Here is a 19,420-nt window from a genome sequence, read left to right on the forward strand (position 1 = left end):
CATATGAAAACCCTATTTACTTACTACTACTCAGAAATTCATATTAGCACATTGCACTCGTTATTTCATTCGATGCTGCAATTGCGTTCAATCTGTGATTTTTGATATCCATGTCTATTAATTAGATCAGAAATGATATTACAAGAACATCTATTGGTAAATGTTTGACGTAGGCCCCAGAAAAGCTCCCAAGGCGTGCATGAAACGGATCCATATGCCTCCATTTGGGTGAAGCCCAAAAGAGTACCCTTTTAGCCTTTGTCAGGATAGTATGCGTCCATATAGTTTTTATTCTGCTGAGCTTTTCCAAACAAAGGGAAGGAACGCAAAAAAAAAGTATGCCACACAGCGTTTGGCATATTTAACATGGGAGTCTACGGGCAGTGTATGCCCCTGTATTGCTGAACAGTGGCATACATCAGAGGCAAACATTGCAGGTATACATTAGAAAATCCTCTGAATGTACCCTTTAAAAATACACTGCATTTATTACAGAGCATCATTTACCTAACTCCTTTGCAGTTACCTGTAAAGTGGAAGACAATGTTAAGTTCTGAATAACCACATGATCCTGTCCATTCAGTCTGCTGCTCTCCACTGTGTATCCTGTGGTCCAGTATAAGAAAGCACTGACCGAGTCCACCGCCAAGTCGTTCACCAGAGAGCTGATAACCTTCACTGTTTCACTATCATGCGTCCTTAGAGACGTTCTGTAAATCTGGTTCGAGAAGATGATAATTAGTCCATCACGTTTTTTTAATTAACTATTTCTAACATCAGATTGAAAAACTCATTGAGCAATCAGGCCTCATGCACACAACCGTTTTTGTGGTCCGCATCCGAGCCGCATTTTTTGCGGCTTGGGTGCGGACCCATTCACTTCAATGGGGCCGCAAAAGATGCAGACAGCACTCCGTGTACTGTCCGCATCCGTTGCACCATTCCGTGGCCCCGCAAAAAATATAACCTGTCCTATTCTTGTCCGTTTTGCGGACAAGAATAGGCCTTTCTACAATGGGCCGCCCGTTCCGTTCCGCAAAAAAAACGACACGTCGTGTGCATGAGGCCTCAGGCTGATTTACTATAGCATTAGTGCCAGAATTCTGGTGCAAATTGCAGCAATAAACATGCACTGAATTTACGATGGGTTTAGATACTTTTTTTTCCCACCACACTAGACACTTTTTCATCTTAAAATGTGGCAAATCTATTATTGACTTGTGCCACAATATCGGCACACAGAATCCTAGTCTGAGGGTGACACGATCAGGTTTCCCAAAGCCAAAATCAAGAGTGAAACCATAAAAGAGTAGAAGTCCTATCTGTGCTTTATACTTTCTATCCTTTTATGATCCACTCTTGATATTGGCTTCTAAGGGTACATGGACACGTTCAGGATTCATGTGCGGAGAATCCGCACTGAAATCCGCGGGTGTTCACAGGCAAATCTGTGCGGTCAATCCGCATCAGTTGGTGTGGATTTGGTGCTGATTCGGTGCGGATTTTCCGCATGCAGATTTTACTAAGTGAATACGGTCAGGAAAAATCAAATAAATTGACATGCTGCGGATTTTAAAATCCACACCGCAGGTCAAAATCCGTGTGGAAAAAATCAGCATCGTGTGCATTGAGAATTTCAAATTCTCATCGAATACAATGTACATGACCTAAAGGTGCGGATTTTCCGCACGCAATCCTGATCTAAAACTGCATCAGGAAACCTTACCGTGTGGCCGTACCGTAATGTAAGCCAACCAAGAGGTGGTGTAAAGTTGAGAGAAGAATCTATCTTGTCCACCCTATATGTGGTTTGTCCATAGGCATGAATATTTTAAATAGTTTAAATGAGTGTTACCTTGCCGCCTTATCTCATACCTTAGGATTCAGTTTGTCTGCCCAGTAGATGCACTGCCCAATCCAATCAAATGTCAATGGACCAGCTCTTCTCATCTCCGATACGTACAGGGGTGAAAAGTCAGTGGTGTTCTCTATCTTCCAGAGATGCACATGTCCTGTCTCATTGCTCCAGTAGATGGTGCCATTGTACCAATCCAGATCTGCGATCAGAATATCAGATGTAACAGAATGCCTTGTACAGGTTCATGAAAATGAGTAAAGAAATGAATTGTACTGGAAATGATCAGTGTAATAATTGAGTGATATTTGGTATTTGAATTGGCATTATTTACATTATTCTAAGCTAAAATAGCATTTAGAAAACCAAAGGACATGTCCACGCTAAATATAAATCACCTACAAAATAAGGTTTATCATTTGACCCCTTTTTTTGACTCCTTCAGGGCTAATCTGCTATGCAACACAGCCATAAAGAGGAACACAAAGTATCAATGCCTATGATTATTAGGGTTGAGCGAATCCAAATATCCAAAGTGGATTTCGATCCGAATTTCAGGAAAAATTTGATTTGCTGCGAAGCCGAATTTCCTCACGCTTTGTAAAAACAAATCAATTTTCCCTGAAATGGTGTTAAAAAAAATACATGCCTCATCCATTTGAGCGTGAAGAGGCCACTGCAGCCATCTTGAAGGGGTTGTCCGGGTTCAGAGCTGAACCCGGACATATGCCCATTTTCACCCAGGCAGCCCCCCTGACTTGAGCATTGGAGCAGTTCATGCTCCGATGCTCTCCTTTGCCCTGCGCTTAGTCGCGCAGGGCAAAAGCATTTTCTGGAGTTCCAGTGATGAACAGGGCTCTCCTTAGGGCTGCCAGGCGGAGGCTTCCGCCCAGCAGTGAGCCCGGTGACATCACCGGCTCTGATAGGCTGGCTTTAGCACTGCCCTAGCCTTTAAAATGGTGACATCACCGAACACACTGCTGGGCGGCAGTGTGTTATTGTAAATAAAAGAGCCTTGCCCTACGCGATCCTGCGCAGGGCAAGGGAGAGCATACTCCGATGCTAACATCAGGGGGGCTGCCTGGGTGAAATTATGGGTATGTCCGGGTTCAGCTCTGAACCTGGACAACCCCTTTAATTGAAGATTTTGCACGTCTTCAACCAAGATGGTCACGGCGGCCTCTTCGCGCTCAAATGGATAAGATGAGTTTTAGTTTTTTCCACCAGATTAACTCCTGAAAGCCTTCACTATTATTCTCATTTGCCACAATCAGAGATTAACGCAGCATCTGAGGGGTTCAATGACTGGAGTGGCGCAATCGTCATTCCCTGTCATTGTGCCCACTACTTACAATAAAATGTGCTTTGTCACAAAGCAAATTTCTATGTGAAATTCAGCAAAGCAGCCAAATCTAATTCTTCTAAACTTCGCTCAACGCTGCATATAATGGCTGACATTTTCAGTTACCACTTTAGGAAAACTTTGAGAATTTACATGCGGTTAATGATGCGATACCCTTTAAGTCTTAATGGTTTGTTATTTTACGTGAACCATATGAACGGTTGAAGATAGATTAGATCGTTAAAGGGGTTGTCCAGTTTTTTTTTATTGCCCCCCCTCCCAGCCAGCAGTACCTGTGGAGAAATTCATACTTGCCTGCTCCCCGCAACTCCGTTACGGCTCTGTGGCTCCTGGATTCTCATTAAAGGACTTCCGGTCTACTTCCACTACGAGGCAATGTGCACCGCCGCAGCCAAAGACTGAGCTCAGCATTGATACATCCCCAAGCAGCACGTGACCCAGCAGTGGGGAAGTGTCACCTATGAGCCATGCATTTGTGAGATGGGGAAACAGCTCTCATTATGTGAACACTGTATTTGTGTAAATGAAGTTAAATGATTTGAACTGACATTTTGCTGTTTGGCCACAAGGTGCCGCTGTTTCCTAAGCACAGCTTACAGACGGCATTTCTATATTCATGAGATGTTAAACTCTCAGAGGTGGAGTCTCAAGCCTCCAGAGGAAGTGAAGCTGCAGCCATCTTAGAGTGAGCATGGGAGAAGCATACAGGAGCTGTGTGAGGAGAGAATCCCTCTTGAGAGCATCCCTTAGGGACCAGAGCTGCAGCCAAGTGATCATGTCCATGATCCTGATCTTGTCCAGAGGAAGGGGAATAGCTGCCAGCAATGCAGATAGGAGATAGGAGCTGAGGAGTAAAGCCACAGATACTGCGGTACCGCACGCTTGTTGGAAAAAAACTCTTGTTCCGTCCACAATCACTTATACAGAACAGACCTGGGTCAGTAAGACTAATCGTGCATGTACTTCATCACAGTTTTGGCACCTAGGATCCCAGAGACTGAGACCGGGCCAGGGGCGTAACTAGAAGTGCCTGGGCCCCACAGCAAATTTTTGTATGGGCCCCCCCAGCCCCCCGCCCAATTTTTAAAATACTATTTTTACCCCCACCTGTCCTTTTTATTTTTGATACAATTTTTTTTATTTATATGCAAATTACCTTCCTAACGTGCCCAAAGCGCTGTCCCTCCGGCCGTTTGTGCCCGGCTGCGTCCATTATCGCCAAGCCCAGCGCCGTGCCCCTATTAATTATTCACTGCTGTCCTCGTCTTTTTTTTGCTAAGTGTGCCGCAGTCTCGCGCATGCGCCGATGTTACTCACATACGGGACCGCGCGGTGTCCTGGCAGCAGCCTCAAGTAATGTAATCGCGCATGCGCCAGAAAGCGGAGAGCATGCGTCAGAAAGCGGAGAAAGCTGGCGCATGCGTGATTACACTACTTGAGGCTGCTGCCAGGACACCGCATGGGCCCAGACGTGAGTAACATCAGCGCATGCGCGAGACTACGCGCACTTAGAAAAAAAAAGACGAGGACAGCAGTGAATAATTAGTAGCGGGGCGGTGGTGGGCTTGGCGATAATGGGCGCGGCTGGGCACAAACGGCCGGAGGGACAACCTCTTGGGCACGTTAGGAAGGTAATTTGCATATACATAAAAAAGATTAAACTTGACTGACACGCTGTCGGGCGCCGGGCCCCTTGTCAGCCCGGGCCCCGAAGCAGCCGCTTCCCCGGTAGTTACGCCACTGGACCAGGCCTGTAGTCAGTTAGGTTTTTTGTTTGTGTCAGGCCACAAGTATTGTTAACTACTCATAACAAAGACTTCAAGTTTAAAGTGCCAGTTCACACCGGAGAGAACTAATTCAAGCCAGGCTGGCGTTTATTCAGGAGAAACACTATAGGCACATGCTATTTGATCAGTTGTTGGGGGGGGAACACTATGGCATGGAATAAGATTTGTGCTGTACCGCAGGCTGGCCTGCATCACGCACTCAAATAATTGTTCCTGATTCTAGGGTAATAACATTTGTGGCTGGTCTATTTGAGCCCGCCATTAGGTAATTTTACCGCTCATACCTCCAGCATCCACCAGATGGCGCCACGCTGGACAGCACAAGGGTCTCAGCCTCCTGGCTGGGTGTATGTAAATTGATTCTTGTGTAACCAGCATCTGTGGTTGCGTTCATTACCACATTTAAATAAAATATAATTTTGGTAAAACTGGTGTCGCAGTTGCTTTCCTTGTTTGTGACTTCGTTGTAACCTGGGGAGCCCATTCCGGTACATGGCTTACACATTGCCTGCAGTGCCGCATGTAACCCCGTCCATGCAGAAGTTTACAGGCTAGGAACTGGAAGATCACTAAATGAAGCCAGGGAACTAGAACTGACTGTCCGGGGGTAGGTGAGTATGATTATTTTAACAGGTACAACACACTGCGGAAAACAGGCAAAAAATGTCCAAAAGCTGGACAACCTCTTCAGGTCACAGACATAGAAGCCCCATATAGTGACAGATCAGGATATGAATATAATATATATCAGGAGTACTCAACTGGGGGACCATAAATCCACACCATGGTTGTTAGCTGTCTGGACCCCTGCATGTCCCGCTTTCAACTGTATCTGCATCCTCAATTAAATATAATAGTGAAGCACAGAACCGTCAGCTCCCTGCTTCACCATTCCCATGGCATTGGTGGTGCAATGCAAGCAAGGACGATGCAGTGATAACATCGAGCTTGCTGTGCTGAGCCACTGACATCTCAGCACGGAGGGGAGAAGACCTGCTCTGCTCGGTTCATAGGAGGAATGTGGTGTAGGCGAGTATTCAAAGGGGTTGTCCGGGTTCAGAGCTGAACTCGGACATACCCATATTTTCACCCAGACAGCCCCACTGATGAGATGTCTGGGTGAAATTTGCGGGTCACGGAGGAGACCGAGGATGTCAATCACCTTTACAAGGGCGTGCCAAACGGTGAGAGGACGGAGCCTCTGGGTGCTGCAGGAACGCCCCACTAGCACCTAGAGGCTCATTTGCATATTATAAAAGTCATTATTTAGCGCGAACGGCGGGAGGCAGAGAGATAGAAGTCATACAGTTATGTTCTGCTGACATTACCACATCGCTAATGTCAGCCAGCTACATAACGATTTTTCTGATGACAGAAACCCTTTAAAAAAAATTCCCCCCAAAAGGTGTACATAGCCTTTAAAGGGATCTCTGTGTGGAGGGGACATCATATTATGTGGAGGGCACTTAGAGGGCATCACTATGTGGTGGTCACTTAAGGATCTATAACTGTGAGGGGGCACTTAAGATGACATTGCTGTGTGTAGTTCACATAAGGAGACACAATTCTGTGTGGGAGCCTTTTAAGGGGACGTCATACTGTGTGGAGGCCACTTGGAGGACATCATTTTGTGCAAGAGGAACTTATGGGGGCTTTATTCTGTTTGGGGGAACTTAAGGGATCATCCTGCTGTGATGGGGGCACTTAGGGGATATCCTACTGTAAGGGGGGACATCAAATAGCATGGGGGACACTAAGGAGCATCATACTGTTTGGGAAGTTCCAAAAGGGAGCATCACTCTGTGTGGGGGCACCAAGAAGACTTATTGTAACAGAAAACAAATTGCAGCAGTGCACCCCCATCTGGTCAGAGTGATCAGGGATTTGCGTTTAAGGGGCTTGTTTCATGAAGACAACCCCACCACATATTCCAATTGAGTGCATATTCACAAAGTTGTTTTGTCCTAGCTCACAACCACCTCTATGAGCCAGTTCAAGTCTGGCAGACTAGATCTGTCCTTGTATTTCATGGATGACAATTCATCTAAAATGCTTCCTCTGGCAAAATCAGCAAAGTTTTACTAAATCCTTTACTGAATATAATTTTTAAATTACATCTACACTGGCTGATCAAAGTGAAAAATGCTTACCTGATACATATCTGAGTTTGTCGGAGATGAGCTGTCCAGGACCAAACATGTCCAAAGGTTGCCTCCATATTCCTGTAAAGCCCACTGCTAGGAAATAAGGGTCTTCATCAGCTGAAACAAAAGGAGTTTATTAAGAACAGCAGAGCAGAAAATAGCTATACAAGACTGTTAAAAGTTAGGGTAAGTGTGCACATGGTGGAACATTTCTGCCGTGGATCTCACCCCAAATCTATCACAAATCTACATCCAAATTTGCATGTGTTACATTTAAAGAGTTGAAATCTGATGTGAAAATCTATGACAAATCCTGCACAGACTAAGCGTACTGCAGTCTGAACAAATCAATATGTGTGAATTGGTCTCTAAATACCCCATTCACATGTATTGTACTGGACTTTGTTACAAATCATGGGTGAGAAATAAACACAGATAATCCACATGTCAGCCAAGTCTGAATGTGGCCACATACCGTAAGGGTCCATTCACACGTCCGTTGTTTCTTTCCTGATCTGTTCCGTTTTTTGCGGAACAGATCTGGACCAGATCTGGACCTATTAATTTTCAATGGGTCCTGAAAAAAAACGGACAGCTCAATGTCTGATTTTTTTTCAGGACCCATTGAAAATGAATGGGTCCAGATCTGGTCCAGATCTGTTCCGCAAAAAACAGAACAGATCAGGAAAGAAACAACGGACGTGTGAATGGACCCTAACTGTCATTTGAAATCTGAATGCCAAAGCAATCATTCACCTGGACACAGAGTTGTTCCTTCCACAGGTTCTGTCCATTTGCTATCGCCAGCAGGGGAAGATGCCTGAACAGCCACTTGATACCGTGTAGATAAGTTTAGACCAGTCACAGTTATTTCAGTCAAAGTAATATTTGAGATCATCTCACATAATGTATGTTCTGATAATATGTAAACTCTATATATCCACTTTTGCCAAGCTGTAGGACCTTTCAAAACAAAAAGAATAATTTTACTATAAGGGTACGGCCACAAGGTGAGGTTTTTGCATGCAGTTTTGAAAGCCAAAATCAAAAGTGAATAAAAAAAAAAAGAAGTCCTATCTGTCCTTTATACTTTCCTTTCATGATACACTCCTGATTGTGGCTTCCAAAACTGCATCAGGATTATGGAAAGAGAAATCACCCCCTCAATTCCAGAATGGTTGAATGAAATGCACTTACTGCACAATCTTGAGAAATCAAGACTACAGAGAGAAGACAAGTTACATCATTATCATACAACTTGGGATATTTGGAACTCATTTATTAAAAATGACTTTATCTTAAAGTTTCTATAATTATCTCTTGACATTAAACATAAGTACAGATGAGTCAAGCTCGCATACCGAGCCCTGATACCCCCCTTGCCCTAAGTTTATTTCCTACCCTCCCCCCAGTTATCTTTGTTAGATAGATTAATAGGCATACAATATATACATGTTTACAACATTTATGTAAAATCATATATTACATATACCATGCATGAATATTAATGCTATGTATCTTGTGATTTAATTCTCAGACTCTAAGTTTGTTAATAAAGACTACGGTCCTTTCTAGATTGTTAATTAACTGTACAATGTCTGTTGTTTTATGCATACAGTTGAAATGAAATGTATTTTGTCATAAGAAATGATTATGCCTGATATATGGAAAACTTTCAATAAAAAGAAAATGTTACAAAGGAAACCTGACCATGTGGCCATACCCTAATACTTCTTATCTCTGGATAAAAATGTAATCAGCTTCAGGTCACGTTAAGAAATCTTTGTCTGGTCCTTAAAGGGTGTTGGTGAAAACAGCCAAGAACTGTTCACCACCTTCTCCATCAGCTCCATAGACATTGGATGGAATGGCACCGGCATGGTTGACCACTCAGCATTTAAACTCCTCACTGGTCGTGCCGTGAAGAGGAATGGGGTTTTTGGGATGGAAAAGCTATAGATATCTATGATAAGGAACTGAGTAATGAAATGGAATACTATATATCAATCCCTAATATATATTTTTATTTTGGTCAGAAAAATATATTATTATGCCTTAATGGGGTATTCACATTATTTAATGTTATTGCAAGGCTATGTCATAACTAGGGATGAGCGAATCGACTTTGGATGTTTCATCCTAAGTCGATTCGCTCATCCCTAGTCATAACATTATGATCAAGAGAACAAAAGGGCAGAACCCTGTTTTTTCCTTGAACAGGGGTGTTCCCAGCCCCCCAAGCTGCAGGGGCTGCAATACAGTCATATTCAAGCGCATTGAGCTTGGGCAGCCCTGTATTTCTCCAGGAACTCTGGGAGCTGGCCGGTTATAGGAATAGCTGTTGTAGGTGGCGTGCTCCTGTAGATGCTTTGATTTGGAACCACAAGGCTTTCTCAACTTCTAAAATGGCTCCAATGGCTGTTCTCAGGCTGCTCCTTTGAGCTGTACTACTCTCAAACTTGTGCCACTACTGCAACACTGCACCAACAACACTACCCTGCACTTTTGGTCTGGGCCAAATCTCTTTGCCATAAACCACCATTTCCAGTTCCTATGTTCTCCTCTGCAGGCTACAGATCTGCTAGACATCCAATGTCTATGGGGTTTTTCACATCACCATGGGGTGGATAGTTTTAATTTCCTAGGAGATGAGATTCATCAAAGATGTCTACAAAAGGTTTATGTTAAGCTTTATAAATATAGTCAGATGTGCATTTATTATGGAAATTGGGACCAAAATTGTTATGAACATGACCATTTAGCTGACAGTCAATCTATGTTGCCTTCTTCAGACATTCTGATGTCAGCTGAGTTTTTTATTAGCTTACCATGGCATATCATGAAGATCATTATAATCATAAAAATAAACAGTGAGCACCCCATCGGTTTACTTGCTATCATGATGCTGAAGGAGGCAGAGGGAGGGCATTAAAGAAGGGTTGTAGCTAGATGGGGTGCAGAGGTGGCAGTCACACCTGTCCCCTAATACCTGAGGAGGTCCAAAAGCCTTCTGGCACATAAGCAGACAGCAATATTGCACATGGTAAGGGCAAAGGCCCTATTACACATTTTAAATTGGGATCCAAGCACCTTTAAATGGTTGTGCAGTTCAAAGATATTAATGAACTATCCTCAGGATAGGTCCTCAATATCAGAATGGCGGGGGTCCGACACCCAGCAGCCATGAAGATCAGCCGTTTGAAGAGGTAGTGGCGCTCGTGTGAGCACTGCTTTGTGTGATTATAGCTGCTTGCTTCATTCACTTGAATGGAAAGAGCAGTTGTAATTACACTGTGCCGCCGCTGCAAAGGAGTTCAGGTAACTTTGAAGAGGAAGCAGCACTGGTATGACTGCCTCTATCTCAACAGCAGATCAGCGGCGGTGAAGTAGTCAGACCCCCACCAATCTCATATTGATGATAGGTCATCATTGTTATGCCATTGCACAAACTCTTTAAGTTATCCCTCGGGACTTAAAGTCAAAGGGAGACCCACCAAGGTACCATAGAGAGCAACCAAACTACGGTATTTTAAAGAGGCAAAACAAAATTGACTTGACATAATCTCTAAAAAAAAATAAAACAACTTACTGGCTCCGATGGTTAACTTTGGTGGTTTCCAAAGAATTTCAACTGATTTTGATCCAAATACCACTGACACATGTTCAGGAATTCCTGGCACAGGAACTGGCTGTGTAGACTCTCCATATAATATCATGTTATCATAGCCTGATGATGGTGGAGCTGCTGTGTTACAGGTTACTAAATATTCATTGTACCAGTAACTATTGAATAAAAATTCCTCATACCACACATTGTCTCCGTCTGTGAACATTAAAGAGTCATTGAAATAGAGAAAGCTTTTTATTCCCTTCATTAAACCATCATGGTTTTGTCTCAAGAGTTTTTCATCAGAGCCATCCAAGAAAACAGACATCAGGTAAAACATATCTGCACCAACCCTCCGTGCATATACTATTCTCTTGGACTGGACAGTGAGGATGAAATCCTGAATGTCATTATGTTTTACGATATGTTCAGTTATGTTTGTATTGATGGAAGGTTCGGGGAGATTCATTCTGTGAATACCGTCATCCAGAAGAAGGAATAAATAGCTACAGGAAAAAAAACAAAGAATATCCAAGAATATTACAACCAGGTTATAGAATATTATATACACACCGTATGTATACAGGATATACATATATAACCTTAAAAGGTTATATGACCTAGCCAGAGGACATCAGTTAAAAAGTGTCAGAAACCCCTTTAATGGAAACATTACTTAGAGTCAAGTGACTGATGTCCATTGGTTTATTCATCTCCTCAGGCTGCCCAATTTACTAGGCCATATGCATTTGATTTACATAGGCCTTCCCCCCCCCCCCCCCCAACACCATTCCACTCAAAAGTAGTGCATACTGTATATATTTCAGCTCACCCTAAAATTAGTACAGACCCCAGACCAAACCCCAGAATAAACAGACCCCAAAATAAGTGCAGACCCAAAAATAAGTACAGCCCCCAAAATAGATGCGGTTCTCAGAATATCCCCAGAACACTCCACAAAATACAGACCCTAATACTCCTAATAAATGCATACTAAGACCAGACCATAAAATGCTTACTTCAGACTGGATCCCAGAATAAATACATACCTCAGACCAAACCTCTAAATAACTACAGGCTGCATGATAAATACAGACCCCAGAATAAATATGGACCCTAAAATAACTAAACTATAGGACAAATACATACCTCAGACTAGACCACAGAATACATACCCATAAAATAAATGTAGATATAAGACTCCCTACATAAATAGAACCCCCCCCCTCCCCCCCAAATAAAAGAAAACAAATACGCCAGGCCAGATTCCCTAAATAAATACATCCCCTGACTAGTGATGAGCAGAAGGGGCAATATTCGAATTTGCGATATTTTGCGAATATTTTGTAGAACATTCGTCATATATTCACGAATTCGAGAATTCGAGATTATACTTGATTGTGAAAATCGGCAATGTATTATTCGCGTAATGCGTGCGAAATACAGGCGTGGGTCACTTATGCAAAATTTTTTCAAGCTGGTATAAGTTTCCTGAGACTGGAGAAAATGGTTGGCACGGCAGAACATTAGAATAGCTTTATATGCAGATAGAGTGCTCCAATATATTTGCGCTTGCGAATTTTCGGCAATTAATGATGCGCATATTTTTTTGCAATATGTGCAACTTGTGACATCACAGCACTATGTCTGTAGCATGTATGTATGGACAGCAGAACCTATCAGCTACACTATAGATCAATCTAACCTACTGACTATCTCCCCCTAACTATCTGAATTCTATATATAAGTTAACTGTCTAATGTAATACAGAGCACAGCAATGACACTGCTGTCTCTTCCATAACTGCAATAAACTTTAGAAAATAGCTGCTGGGGTGGTTCTTATATAGTAAGGGGAAGGCAACTTTTCTATTGGTTGCTAGGGATGTTGCTAAGCTGTGACAAAGCCTTCTCATTGGCCCACAAGCTAGAAGAAGGGAGGGATGATCACCTGATGTGTACTGTGTTAAAAATAAAAAAAAAACTAATATTCGTCATTACGAATATATAGCACTATATTCTAAATATTAGCGAATTCTCGAAGTGACGATATTCGCAATAAAAATTTGCTTTTCAAATATTCGTGCTTAACCCTACCCCTAACCAGACCTAAAGAAATATGTACTCCAGCATAAAGCATACCTCAAATCAGACCCTAGACTTCAGACCCTGGCCTGAATGCATACTCCAGAATAAAGACAGACCCCAAGATAAATAGATCCTGAAATAACTACAGACCTCATACTCCCTATATAAAAACAGACTTCAAATAAGACCCCTTAAATAAATACAGATCTCAGACCCCCTAAATACAGACCCTGGGCACTTAGAACAGCTTACATTCTCCTCTGTGGAGCTTTGCAGATCTGCTGGCTTCACACACATTAGAGATCATTGACCTTTGCACACTGCAGTTTTATTGTGAAAGACAAACATTAAATGTGACGTGTATTAGATACTTGTCTGTGTGCCCCATAATCTTAGTTGCAAGGTGGCGCCATAGATGGGCATTTATCCTTGCCTACCCCTCACCCTGGCCCTGATTGTAGCTCACAATATATATACAGTATAACCATATTAAAATAAAATAATACCCATTATATGGATCAGCTGTTATCTTCCTGGGCTTCTGTACATCTTGTACTGGAATATTAGCAGTAGAAGTACAGTTCATTAAATTGCATGTATATATCTAAAATAAAGAAGCAAAAACATACATATTACAATCTGCCATATACCAAAAGGTATTTTCTCCTCTATTTGTGATGGACGTGTTATGGTATGGGTTACTATGCTGTTTCTGTTATTGTTATCCATAGTAAAAAATTTGTCAATTTAACAAAAAATGCTCCTGCTCAATATAAGCAAGTTCGCATGCTCAAGTGTTTTCAGCAGAGGAACAGCCAAATTACCAAACCAAAGGGGAAAAAAATGCCAAATGTTGTTTAAAATGCAGTGCATTTCCAGGGACTTTTAAGGCAGTTTTCTAAAACTGTACTAAAATGAATGCAGTGCTCATGAGTTTTCTGTGCATTTTTTCCCTTCACATAGCATGTCTAGCCAATGGAAACTGCATTAAAATTGCCTATAGGAGAAAGCTTCTAAATTGAAGCATGCTGTCGTTTTTAAAACCGCACACATAATAATCACAATTAAGGATGAGCGAAGCGACTTCGGATGCTTCATCAGAAGTCGATTCACATAAAACTTTGTTCCAATACTGTACGGAGCAGGAGCTCCGTACAGCATTAGGCCTATTGCACACGACCGTATGGCTTTTTTAGTGTTTTGCGGTCCGTTTTTCACGGATCCGTTGTTCCGTTTCTTGTTTCCATAGTGTTTCCGTTTCTGTTCCGTTTTTCCGTTCCGTTTTTCCGTATGGCATATACAGTATACAGTAATTACATAGATGAAATTGGGCTGGGCATAACATTTTCAATAGATGGTTTAGCAAAAAACCGAACGGAAACGGAAGACATACGGATGCATTTCCGTACGTGTTCCGTTATTTTTGCGGACCCATTGACTTGAATGGAGTCACTGAACGTGATTTGCGGGCAATAATAGGACATGTTCTATGCTAAAACGGAACGGAAAAACGGAAATACGGAAACGGAATGCATACGGAGTACATTCCGTTTTTTTTTGCGGAACCATTGAAATGAATGGTTCCGTATACGGACCGTATACGGAACGCAAAAAACGGCCAGTAAACGGGAAAAAAAAACGGCCGTGTGCAGGAGGCCTTAGAATGTATTGGCTCCGATGAACTGAAGTTATTACTTTGCGAAGTCTTGCAAGACTTCGGGTATTAACTTCATAACTTAATTATTACTGTAAAAAAACATTTCCCAAACTCGGGTTCGGTTCCAAGTGGTACCTTGGAACTGAACCTGAGTTCGGTATCAAGGTTTTTTACAGTAATAATTAATTCACGAAGTTATTACACAAAGTCTTACGAGACTTCGCAAAGTAATACCTTCGGCTCATCGGAGCCAATACATTCTAATACTGTATGGAGCGCCTACACCGCACAGTATTACAATGACGTTTTATGCAAATCTACTTCAGATGAAGCATCCGAAGTCGATTTGCTCCTCCCTAATCACAATATATGACTACACTTTTCAAAATTCATTGGTCTGTGTAATTGTTTGCTACAGTTTCCAAAAACCACTGCACAAATCAACCTGAAAGTGTGAACATACCCTATGGTCACCTGCACAAATTTGGAAATAGACGCGTTTTTTTCCCTGCAGATTCCTGTGCGGAAAGAAAACTGTGTAGTACAGTACCAGCAAAGTGTATATGATTACACAAAATATGTGTCCACAGTTTTTCCAGACGAAGATTGCCCTATCAATCATGTTTGTGGTTTTAGCTGCGGATTTCACCCTTTTAAAATAAAGGGTGAGATCTAATCTGCAGAAAAAACGCCTTTGCAGATTCTGATGCTGATATGGTATAGAAATGCATATAAATCTACAGGGAAATTTGAGCGGATTTTAAAGTGTCCACTAGCACTGAGCTAGCTTCAATGTGAGGACACATAATGTGAGGCTGTCACTGGGAGGACACATAATGGGTGGATTGACACCAAATTCTCTTCTGCCAAGCAGCTGGAAATGGTTTGGGCAGAGATGGGTGTGTAATGAAGGTGTCACCTGTGTCTGGATCATGGACAGCAAAACTGTGGAATCTGATCGTACTCGGTGGATCAAACAATCCTCTTAAATGGTGGTCTGTATGGGCCGTCTGGTGTAGAGTGTATGTGTAAGTAAATATAGTGTACTTATACACATCTAGAATTTATTACCTGGTTAAGTGTATAGTAATATATATGAGTCTCTTAGACACACATACCTAGCTTAGACCTGCATGCAAAAACCATACTCACCTGATTATACTTGATAAAATACATCTTGTCATATAACCAGTCTACACATAAGGAAGTTATGGTCCCATGGCCAATGTGAAAGATCTTGAGGTCAGATGTATCAGTCATGTTAGTGGCTCCTTTCCACCAAACGTAATTGGCTTCTGAGAAATAGACTGCTTGGGTGTGCACATTAACAGAGACACCTAGTCAAAAAAGTGGATAAGAAATAAGATTCAGAAATTCTTATTTCCCAATGAAACCTGCAAAGGCTGTACTGACTATCACATAAGGAAGTAAAGCTAGAAGCATTTCTCCATCGTCCCTCTCTAATGTCATTTTATATTGCTGACACTCCTTTCTAAAGCTAATAATCTAGAATCCACATAACATATATATTGGACATATTATGGGGTAACACTAATTATTTCTTAGGTATTTCTATGTATACAAGAGAACTCATAATTAGGGATGAGTGAACTTGTGTTTCAAGTTCGGAATACAAGGTTCGGTTTCAGGTTATCTAAGAATTCCGTTAAGGATTCCGCTACCACGGACCATAAGTTATGTTCTGTGGTAGTGGAATCCATAACGGAATTCTTAGATAACCTGAACCTTGTACGCCGAACTTGAAACACAGGTTCGCTCATCCCTACTCATAATAATTGCTAAGACTTTATTCACATTGATTTATCTCTTGATGTATACATTGATACGCCTATAGGCATTAATAGCTACTGTGCCAAAATTATGTTCTTTTTCTAAGGCCACTATTGCCATAGAATTGTACCTCTGGTCATATGTTTGCCGGAATGCTCGAAATGGTGCCACCAAATATAAAAACTGAACTTGTTTGAATTGAGCCTTAGCCATCATTTTTCATGTTGGATCAATTGATGTTTGGCTGCATATAAAAGTACATGTTGGCTTTGAGCATGGAAGAGGGCATAGTGATTATGGTCATATTGAGCCCACCTAGAAATTTTAGGATTTTTTTAAATACCTTTATTGTGAACATACACCACAATGGAGTATAGACTTACTGTGTATTTTGCTGCGTGTTGTAAGACATTGAGCTTCATGCACATCATACTTCAGGTTTTCCCACCACTTAAGAGTGTCATTTCTTGACATAAAGAACCACTGAGACTTATCTGGAACTAAACAGAGTGTGATCAGATGTGGAAATTGCCAACGTGTCAATCCTGATGGTCTTGGAGGCCATAGCACCAGTTTGTTTGTTACACTGAAGACAGACTCTGTTGAGTATCTGGCAAAAAGTATTGAACGACCCCTTCAAGCAATTCTCATGTAACTAGGTTACCATAGATATTTTTCATTCATTTTAGATTTCCACAGGATTTAGGTGATTTTATCTCAGTTAGATTTGTATGGAGCCTCTGATAATGGGCAGTGCTACTGCTTTGTAAGGAATGATCAATGACCGTCGCCAAGCTCCACAGCATAACAGTGAACAGATGCTTTTATTTCATCTAAATGGAAATTTCTTCTATGTATACTTGGGGGTTAAAAACACTTGACACATCACATGTCTGGTCATTTGGGTGCAGATCCTTTCCCAGTGAATAAAGAGAAAGTCAATTGATGTCCTGCATGCACATATCTCTTATCACAATGATAGTCTAGCATACTTTATAGCATTTATCAGACAGGCAAGTAATTAAAGCAGGAGGATGCTTACATTACAATTATTATAATTATTACATAATTATTAAATTATTATAATTATTACATAATTATTAATCATTAAATTATAATGTTACAAAAATAGACAATCATTTTATTACATGGTATTTATAAATACAGAATTACAATGTCTATTTGCCATATGGAATAAAGAAGGTTACATTTGTAAAAGACTTGTTAATTGTAAGGAACAGTGTATGCGACTACCCTTAAATTGGTTGTTCACCCAGGAACCTTTGCTGCAGACCCCTTGGCCGGACCCATAATGGGAAACATACTTAACTGGGTTCCAGCTCCATCACTCCTCCTGGGGCGCTACAGGTCTCGATGTGGGTCACGTGGGAATCCCGCAGCCAATTACTGGCCACAGCAGTGATATCTCACCCATGAATCATGCCATTGGGTGACGTGGTGCATAGGTGACTTGGGGAGATCCAAGACCTGCGGCGCCCAAGGGGTCGTGATGGAGCCGGAACCCAGCCTCATGAATCAGGCAAGTATGATTTCCACCATATGTCCACCCAGACTCAGGGGTCTACAGAAAAGGTCTCTAGGGGTGAAAAACCCCTTTAAAGTGGTTTTCCAAGATAGATCTTCATCAGTATCTCATCGGTGGAGGTCCAACTCCTGGAACCTCTGCCATTTAGCTGTTTAACGAGGCTGTAGCACTCTGGTTATTGCTGTGGCCTCTTCTTTGATGTCACATTCACTGGACACTTGCCCCAGGCACAGCTGGCAACAATACCAAGCACAGCTGCTATCCAGTTAATGGGGCTTTGCTTAGTATGCTGTGAGGAGGTTACTGCGCTCACTGGTGATCATTGGTGATGCAAGATGTCGAAACCTCACTGATCAGATATTGCTGATGACCTATCCTGAGGATAGGTCAACAAAATTTTACTGCCGGAAAGCCCCAGTTAGGTTCTGCATCACTTTGAAGGAACACTTTTACTTAACTTGAGCACACAGGCCTCTTTAAATTAGAGAGGGTGTCGGGAATCAGATCCCTACCTGTCAGATACTAAAGGCCTATCCTGAGGATAGGAAAACCCCATAAAGAAATGAATGAGGAAATTTAAAACAAGAAGCAAACACCTAATTGTCTGCAAGCTCAAAGAGGGGCTTTTCACCTTGTTTTGGTAGAAAGAATCAGATTTTTTAAATGTCGGGAAATTTTGCTACATAAAGAGAAAAGTCTGGTTTGCTATATACAGGCTGTATTTGAATGACTCACAAAAGGTAGGCACACACATGGGTTGATAATAGTGCTGTTAAATTAATCCACTGTAACGGTCACGTACACACACACAGGGGGAGGATAGTGACCACTGCGCTCCACCCTCACCCCTGGCCCTGCCTACTTGCCTCACGAGTCCTGATGACAGGGGACAACTGGACGGCAGTCCCTAACTTAGTATACGTGCGGGAAGGACAGACAAGACAAATAGCGGATAGTGAACGGACCGGGTCAAAACCAAGAGAACAACGCAGTACAGAGGGATAAGCAAAGAAAGGTCAGGAGAAGCCAGGGTCATAAATACCAGGAGAGTTGAGAAGTACCAAAGGAGTCCGCAAAGAATAGTCAGGTGGAAGCCGAGGTCAATATACCAAGAAGGATGCGCAGTACTGGAGGAGCAGGCAAAGGATCGTCAGGGAACAGGATCAGGTAAGTACACAGGAATCCAACAACTGCCAGGAACCTAAATTAACAGGCAACCTGTGGCCAGCAGGCTGCCTGTATTTATAGTGGGGAGTGAGGGTCATGTGACGTGGCCAGCGTCACATGACCAACAGACCGACCAGTCGAGCACCGAGTGATCAGCTCGGCGCTCAAGGCAGACCTAGAAGCAGGGAGCCTCCCAGCTAGCAAAGCCGCCCTGGGAACGAGGTCAAACACAGATCCTCGCTCCCGAAGCTAAGCAGCAGGTCTGCGGCTGATGGGAGACCGAGTGTGCCCTTGGCACCCCGTTACAGTACCCCCCCTTTTACGAGGGGCCACCAGACCCAAGACTTCAGGCGATGGACTTTCAGGGTGTTCTAAATGAAATTTTCGAACAAGTCTAGGAGCATGAACCTCCCTGG

At 42.3% G+C, this 19,420-nt stretch overlaps 1 protein-coding gene across 1 annotated transcript in view; it reads right to left on the bottom strand.

Annotated features, from left to right (window-relative positions):
• ROS1 (ROS proto-oncogene 1, receptor tyrosine kinase) overlaps nucleotides 1-19,420 on the bottom strand; it is a 209,934-nt gene that overhangs the window by 160,222 nt on the left and 30,292 nt on the right. The window contains exons 7-14 of the mRNA XM_040430082.1: nucleotides 16,675-16,791; nucleotides 15,653-15,837; nucleotides 13,350-13,447; nucleotides 10,739-11,262; nucleotides 7,906-8,112; nucleotides 7,156-7,266; nucleotides 1,876-2,057; nucleotides 527-718 (exon numbers count right to left, since the gene is read on the bottom strand). Of these exons, the coding sequence (XP_040286016.1) occupies nucleotides 527-718; nucleotides 1,876-2,057; nucleotides 7,156-7,266; nucleotides 7,906-8,112; nucleotides 10,739-11,262; nucleotides 13,350-13,447; nucleotides 15,653-15,837; nucleotides 16,675-16,791 (1,616 nt within the window). The remainder of the gene's footprint in view (nucleotides 1-526; nucleotides 719-1,875; nucleotides 2,058-7,155; nucleotides 7,267-7,905; nucleotides 8,113-10,738; nucleotides 11,263-13,349; nucleotides 13,448-15,652; nucleotides 15,838-16,674; nucleotides 16,792-19,420) is intronic.

This window comes from Bufo bufo, chromosome 4 (genome assembly GCF_905171765.1).
Source record: "Bufo bufo chromosome 4, aBufBuf1.1, whole genome shotgun sequence".
Classification (NCBI taxonomy): Eukaryota; Metazoa; Chordata; class Amphibia; order Anura; family Bufonidae; genus Bufo; species Bufo bufo.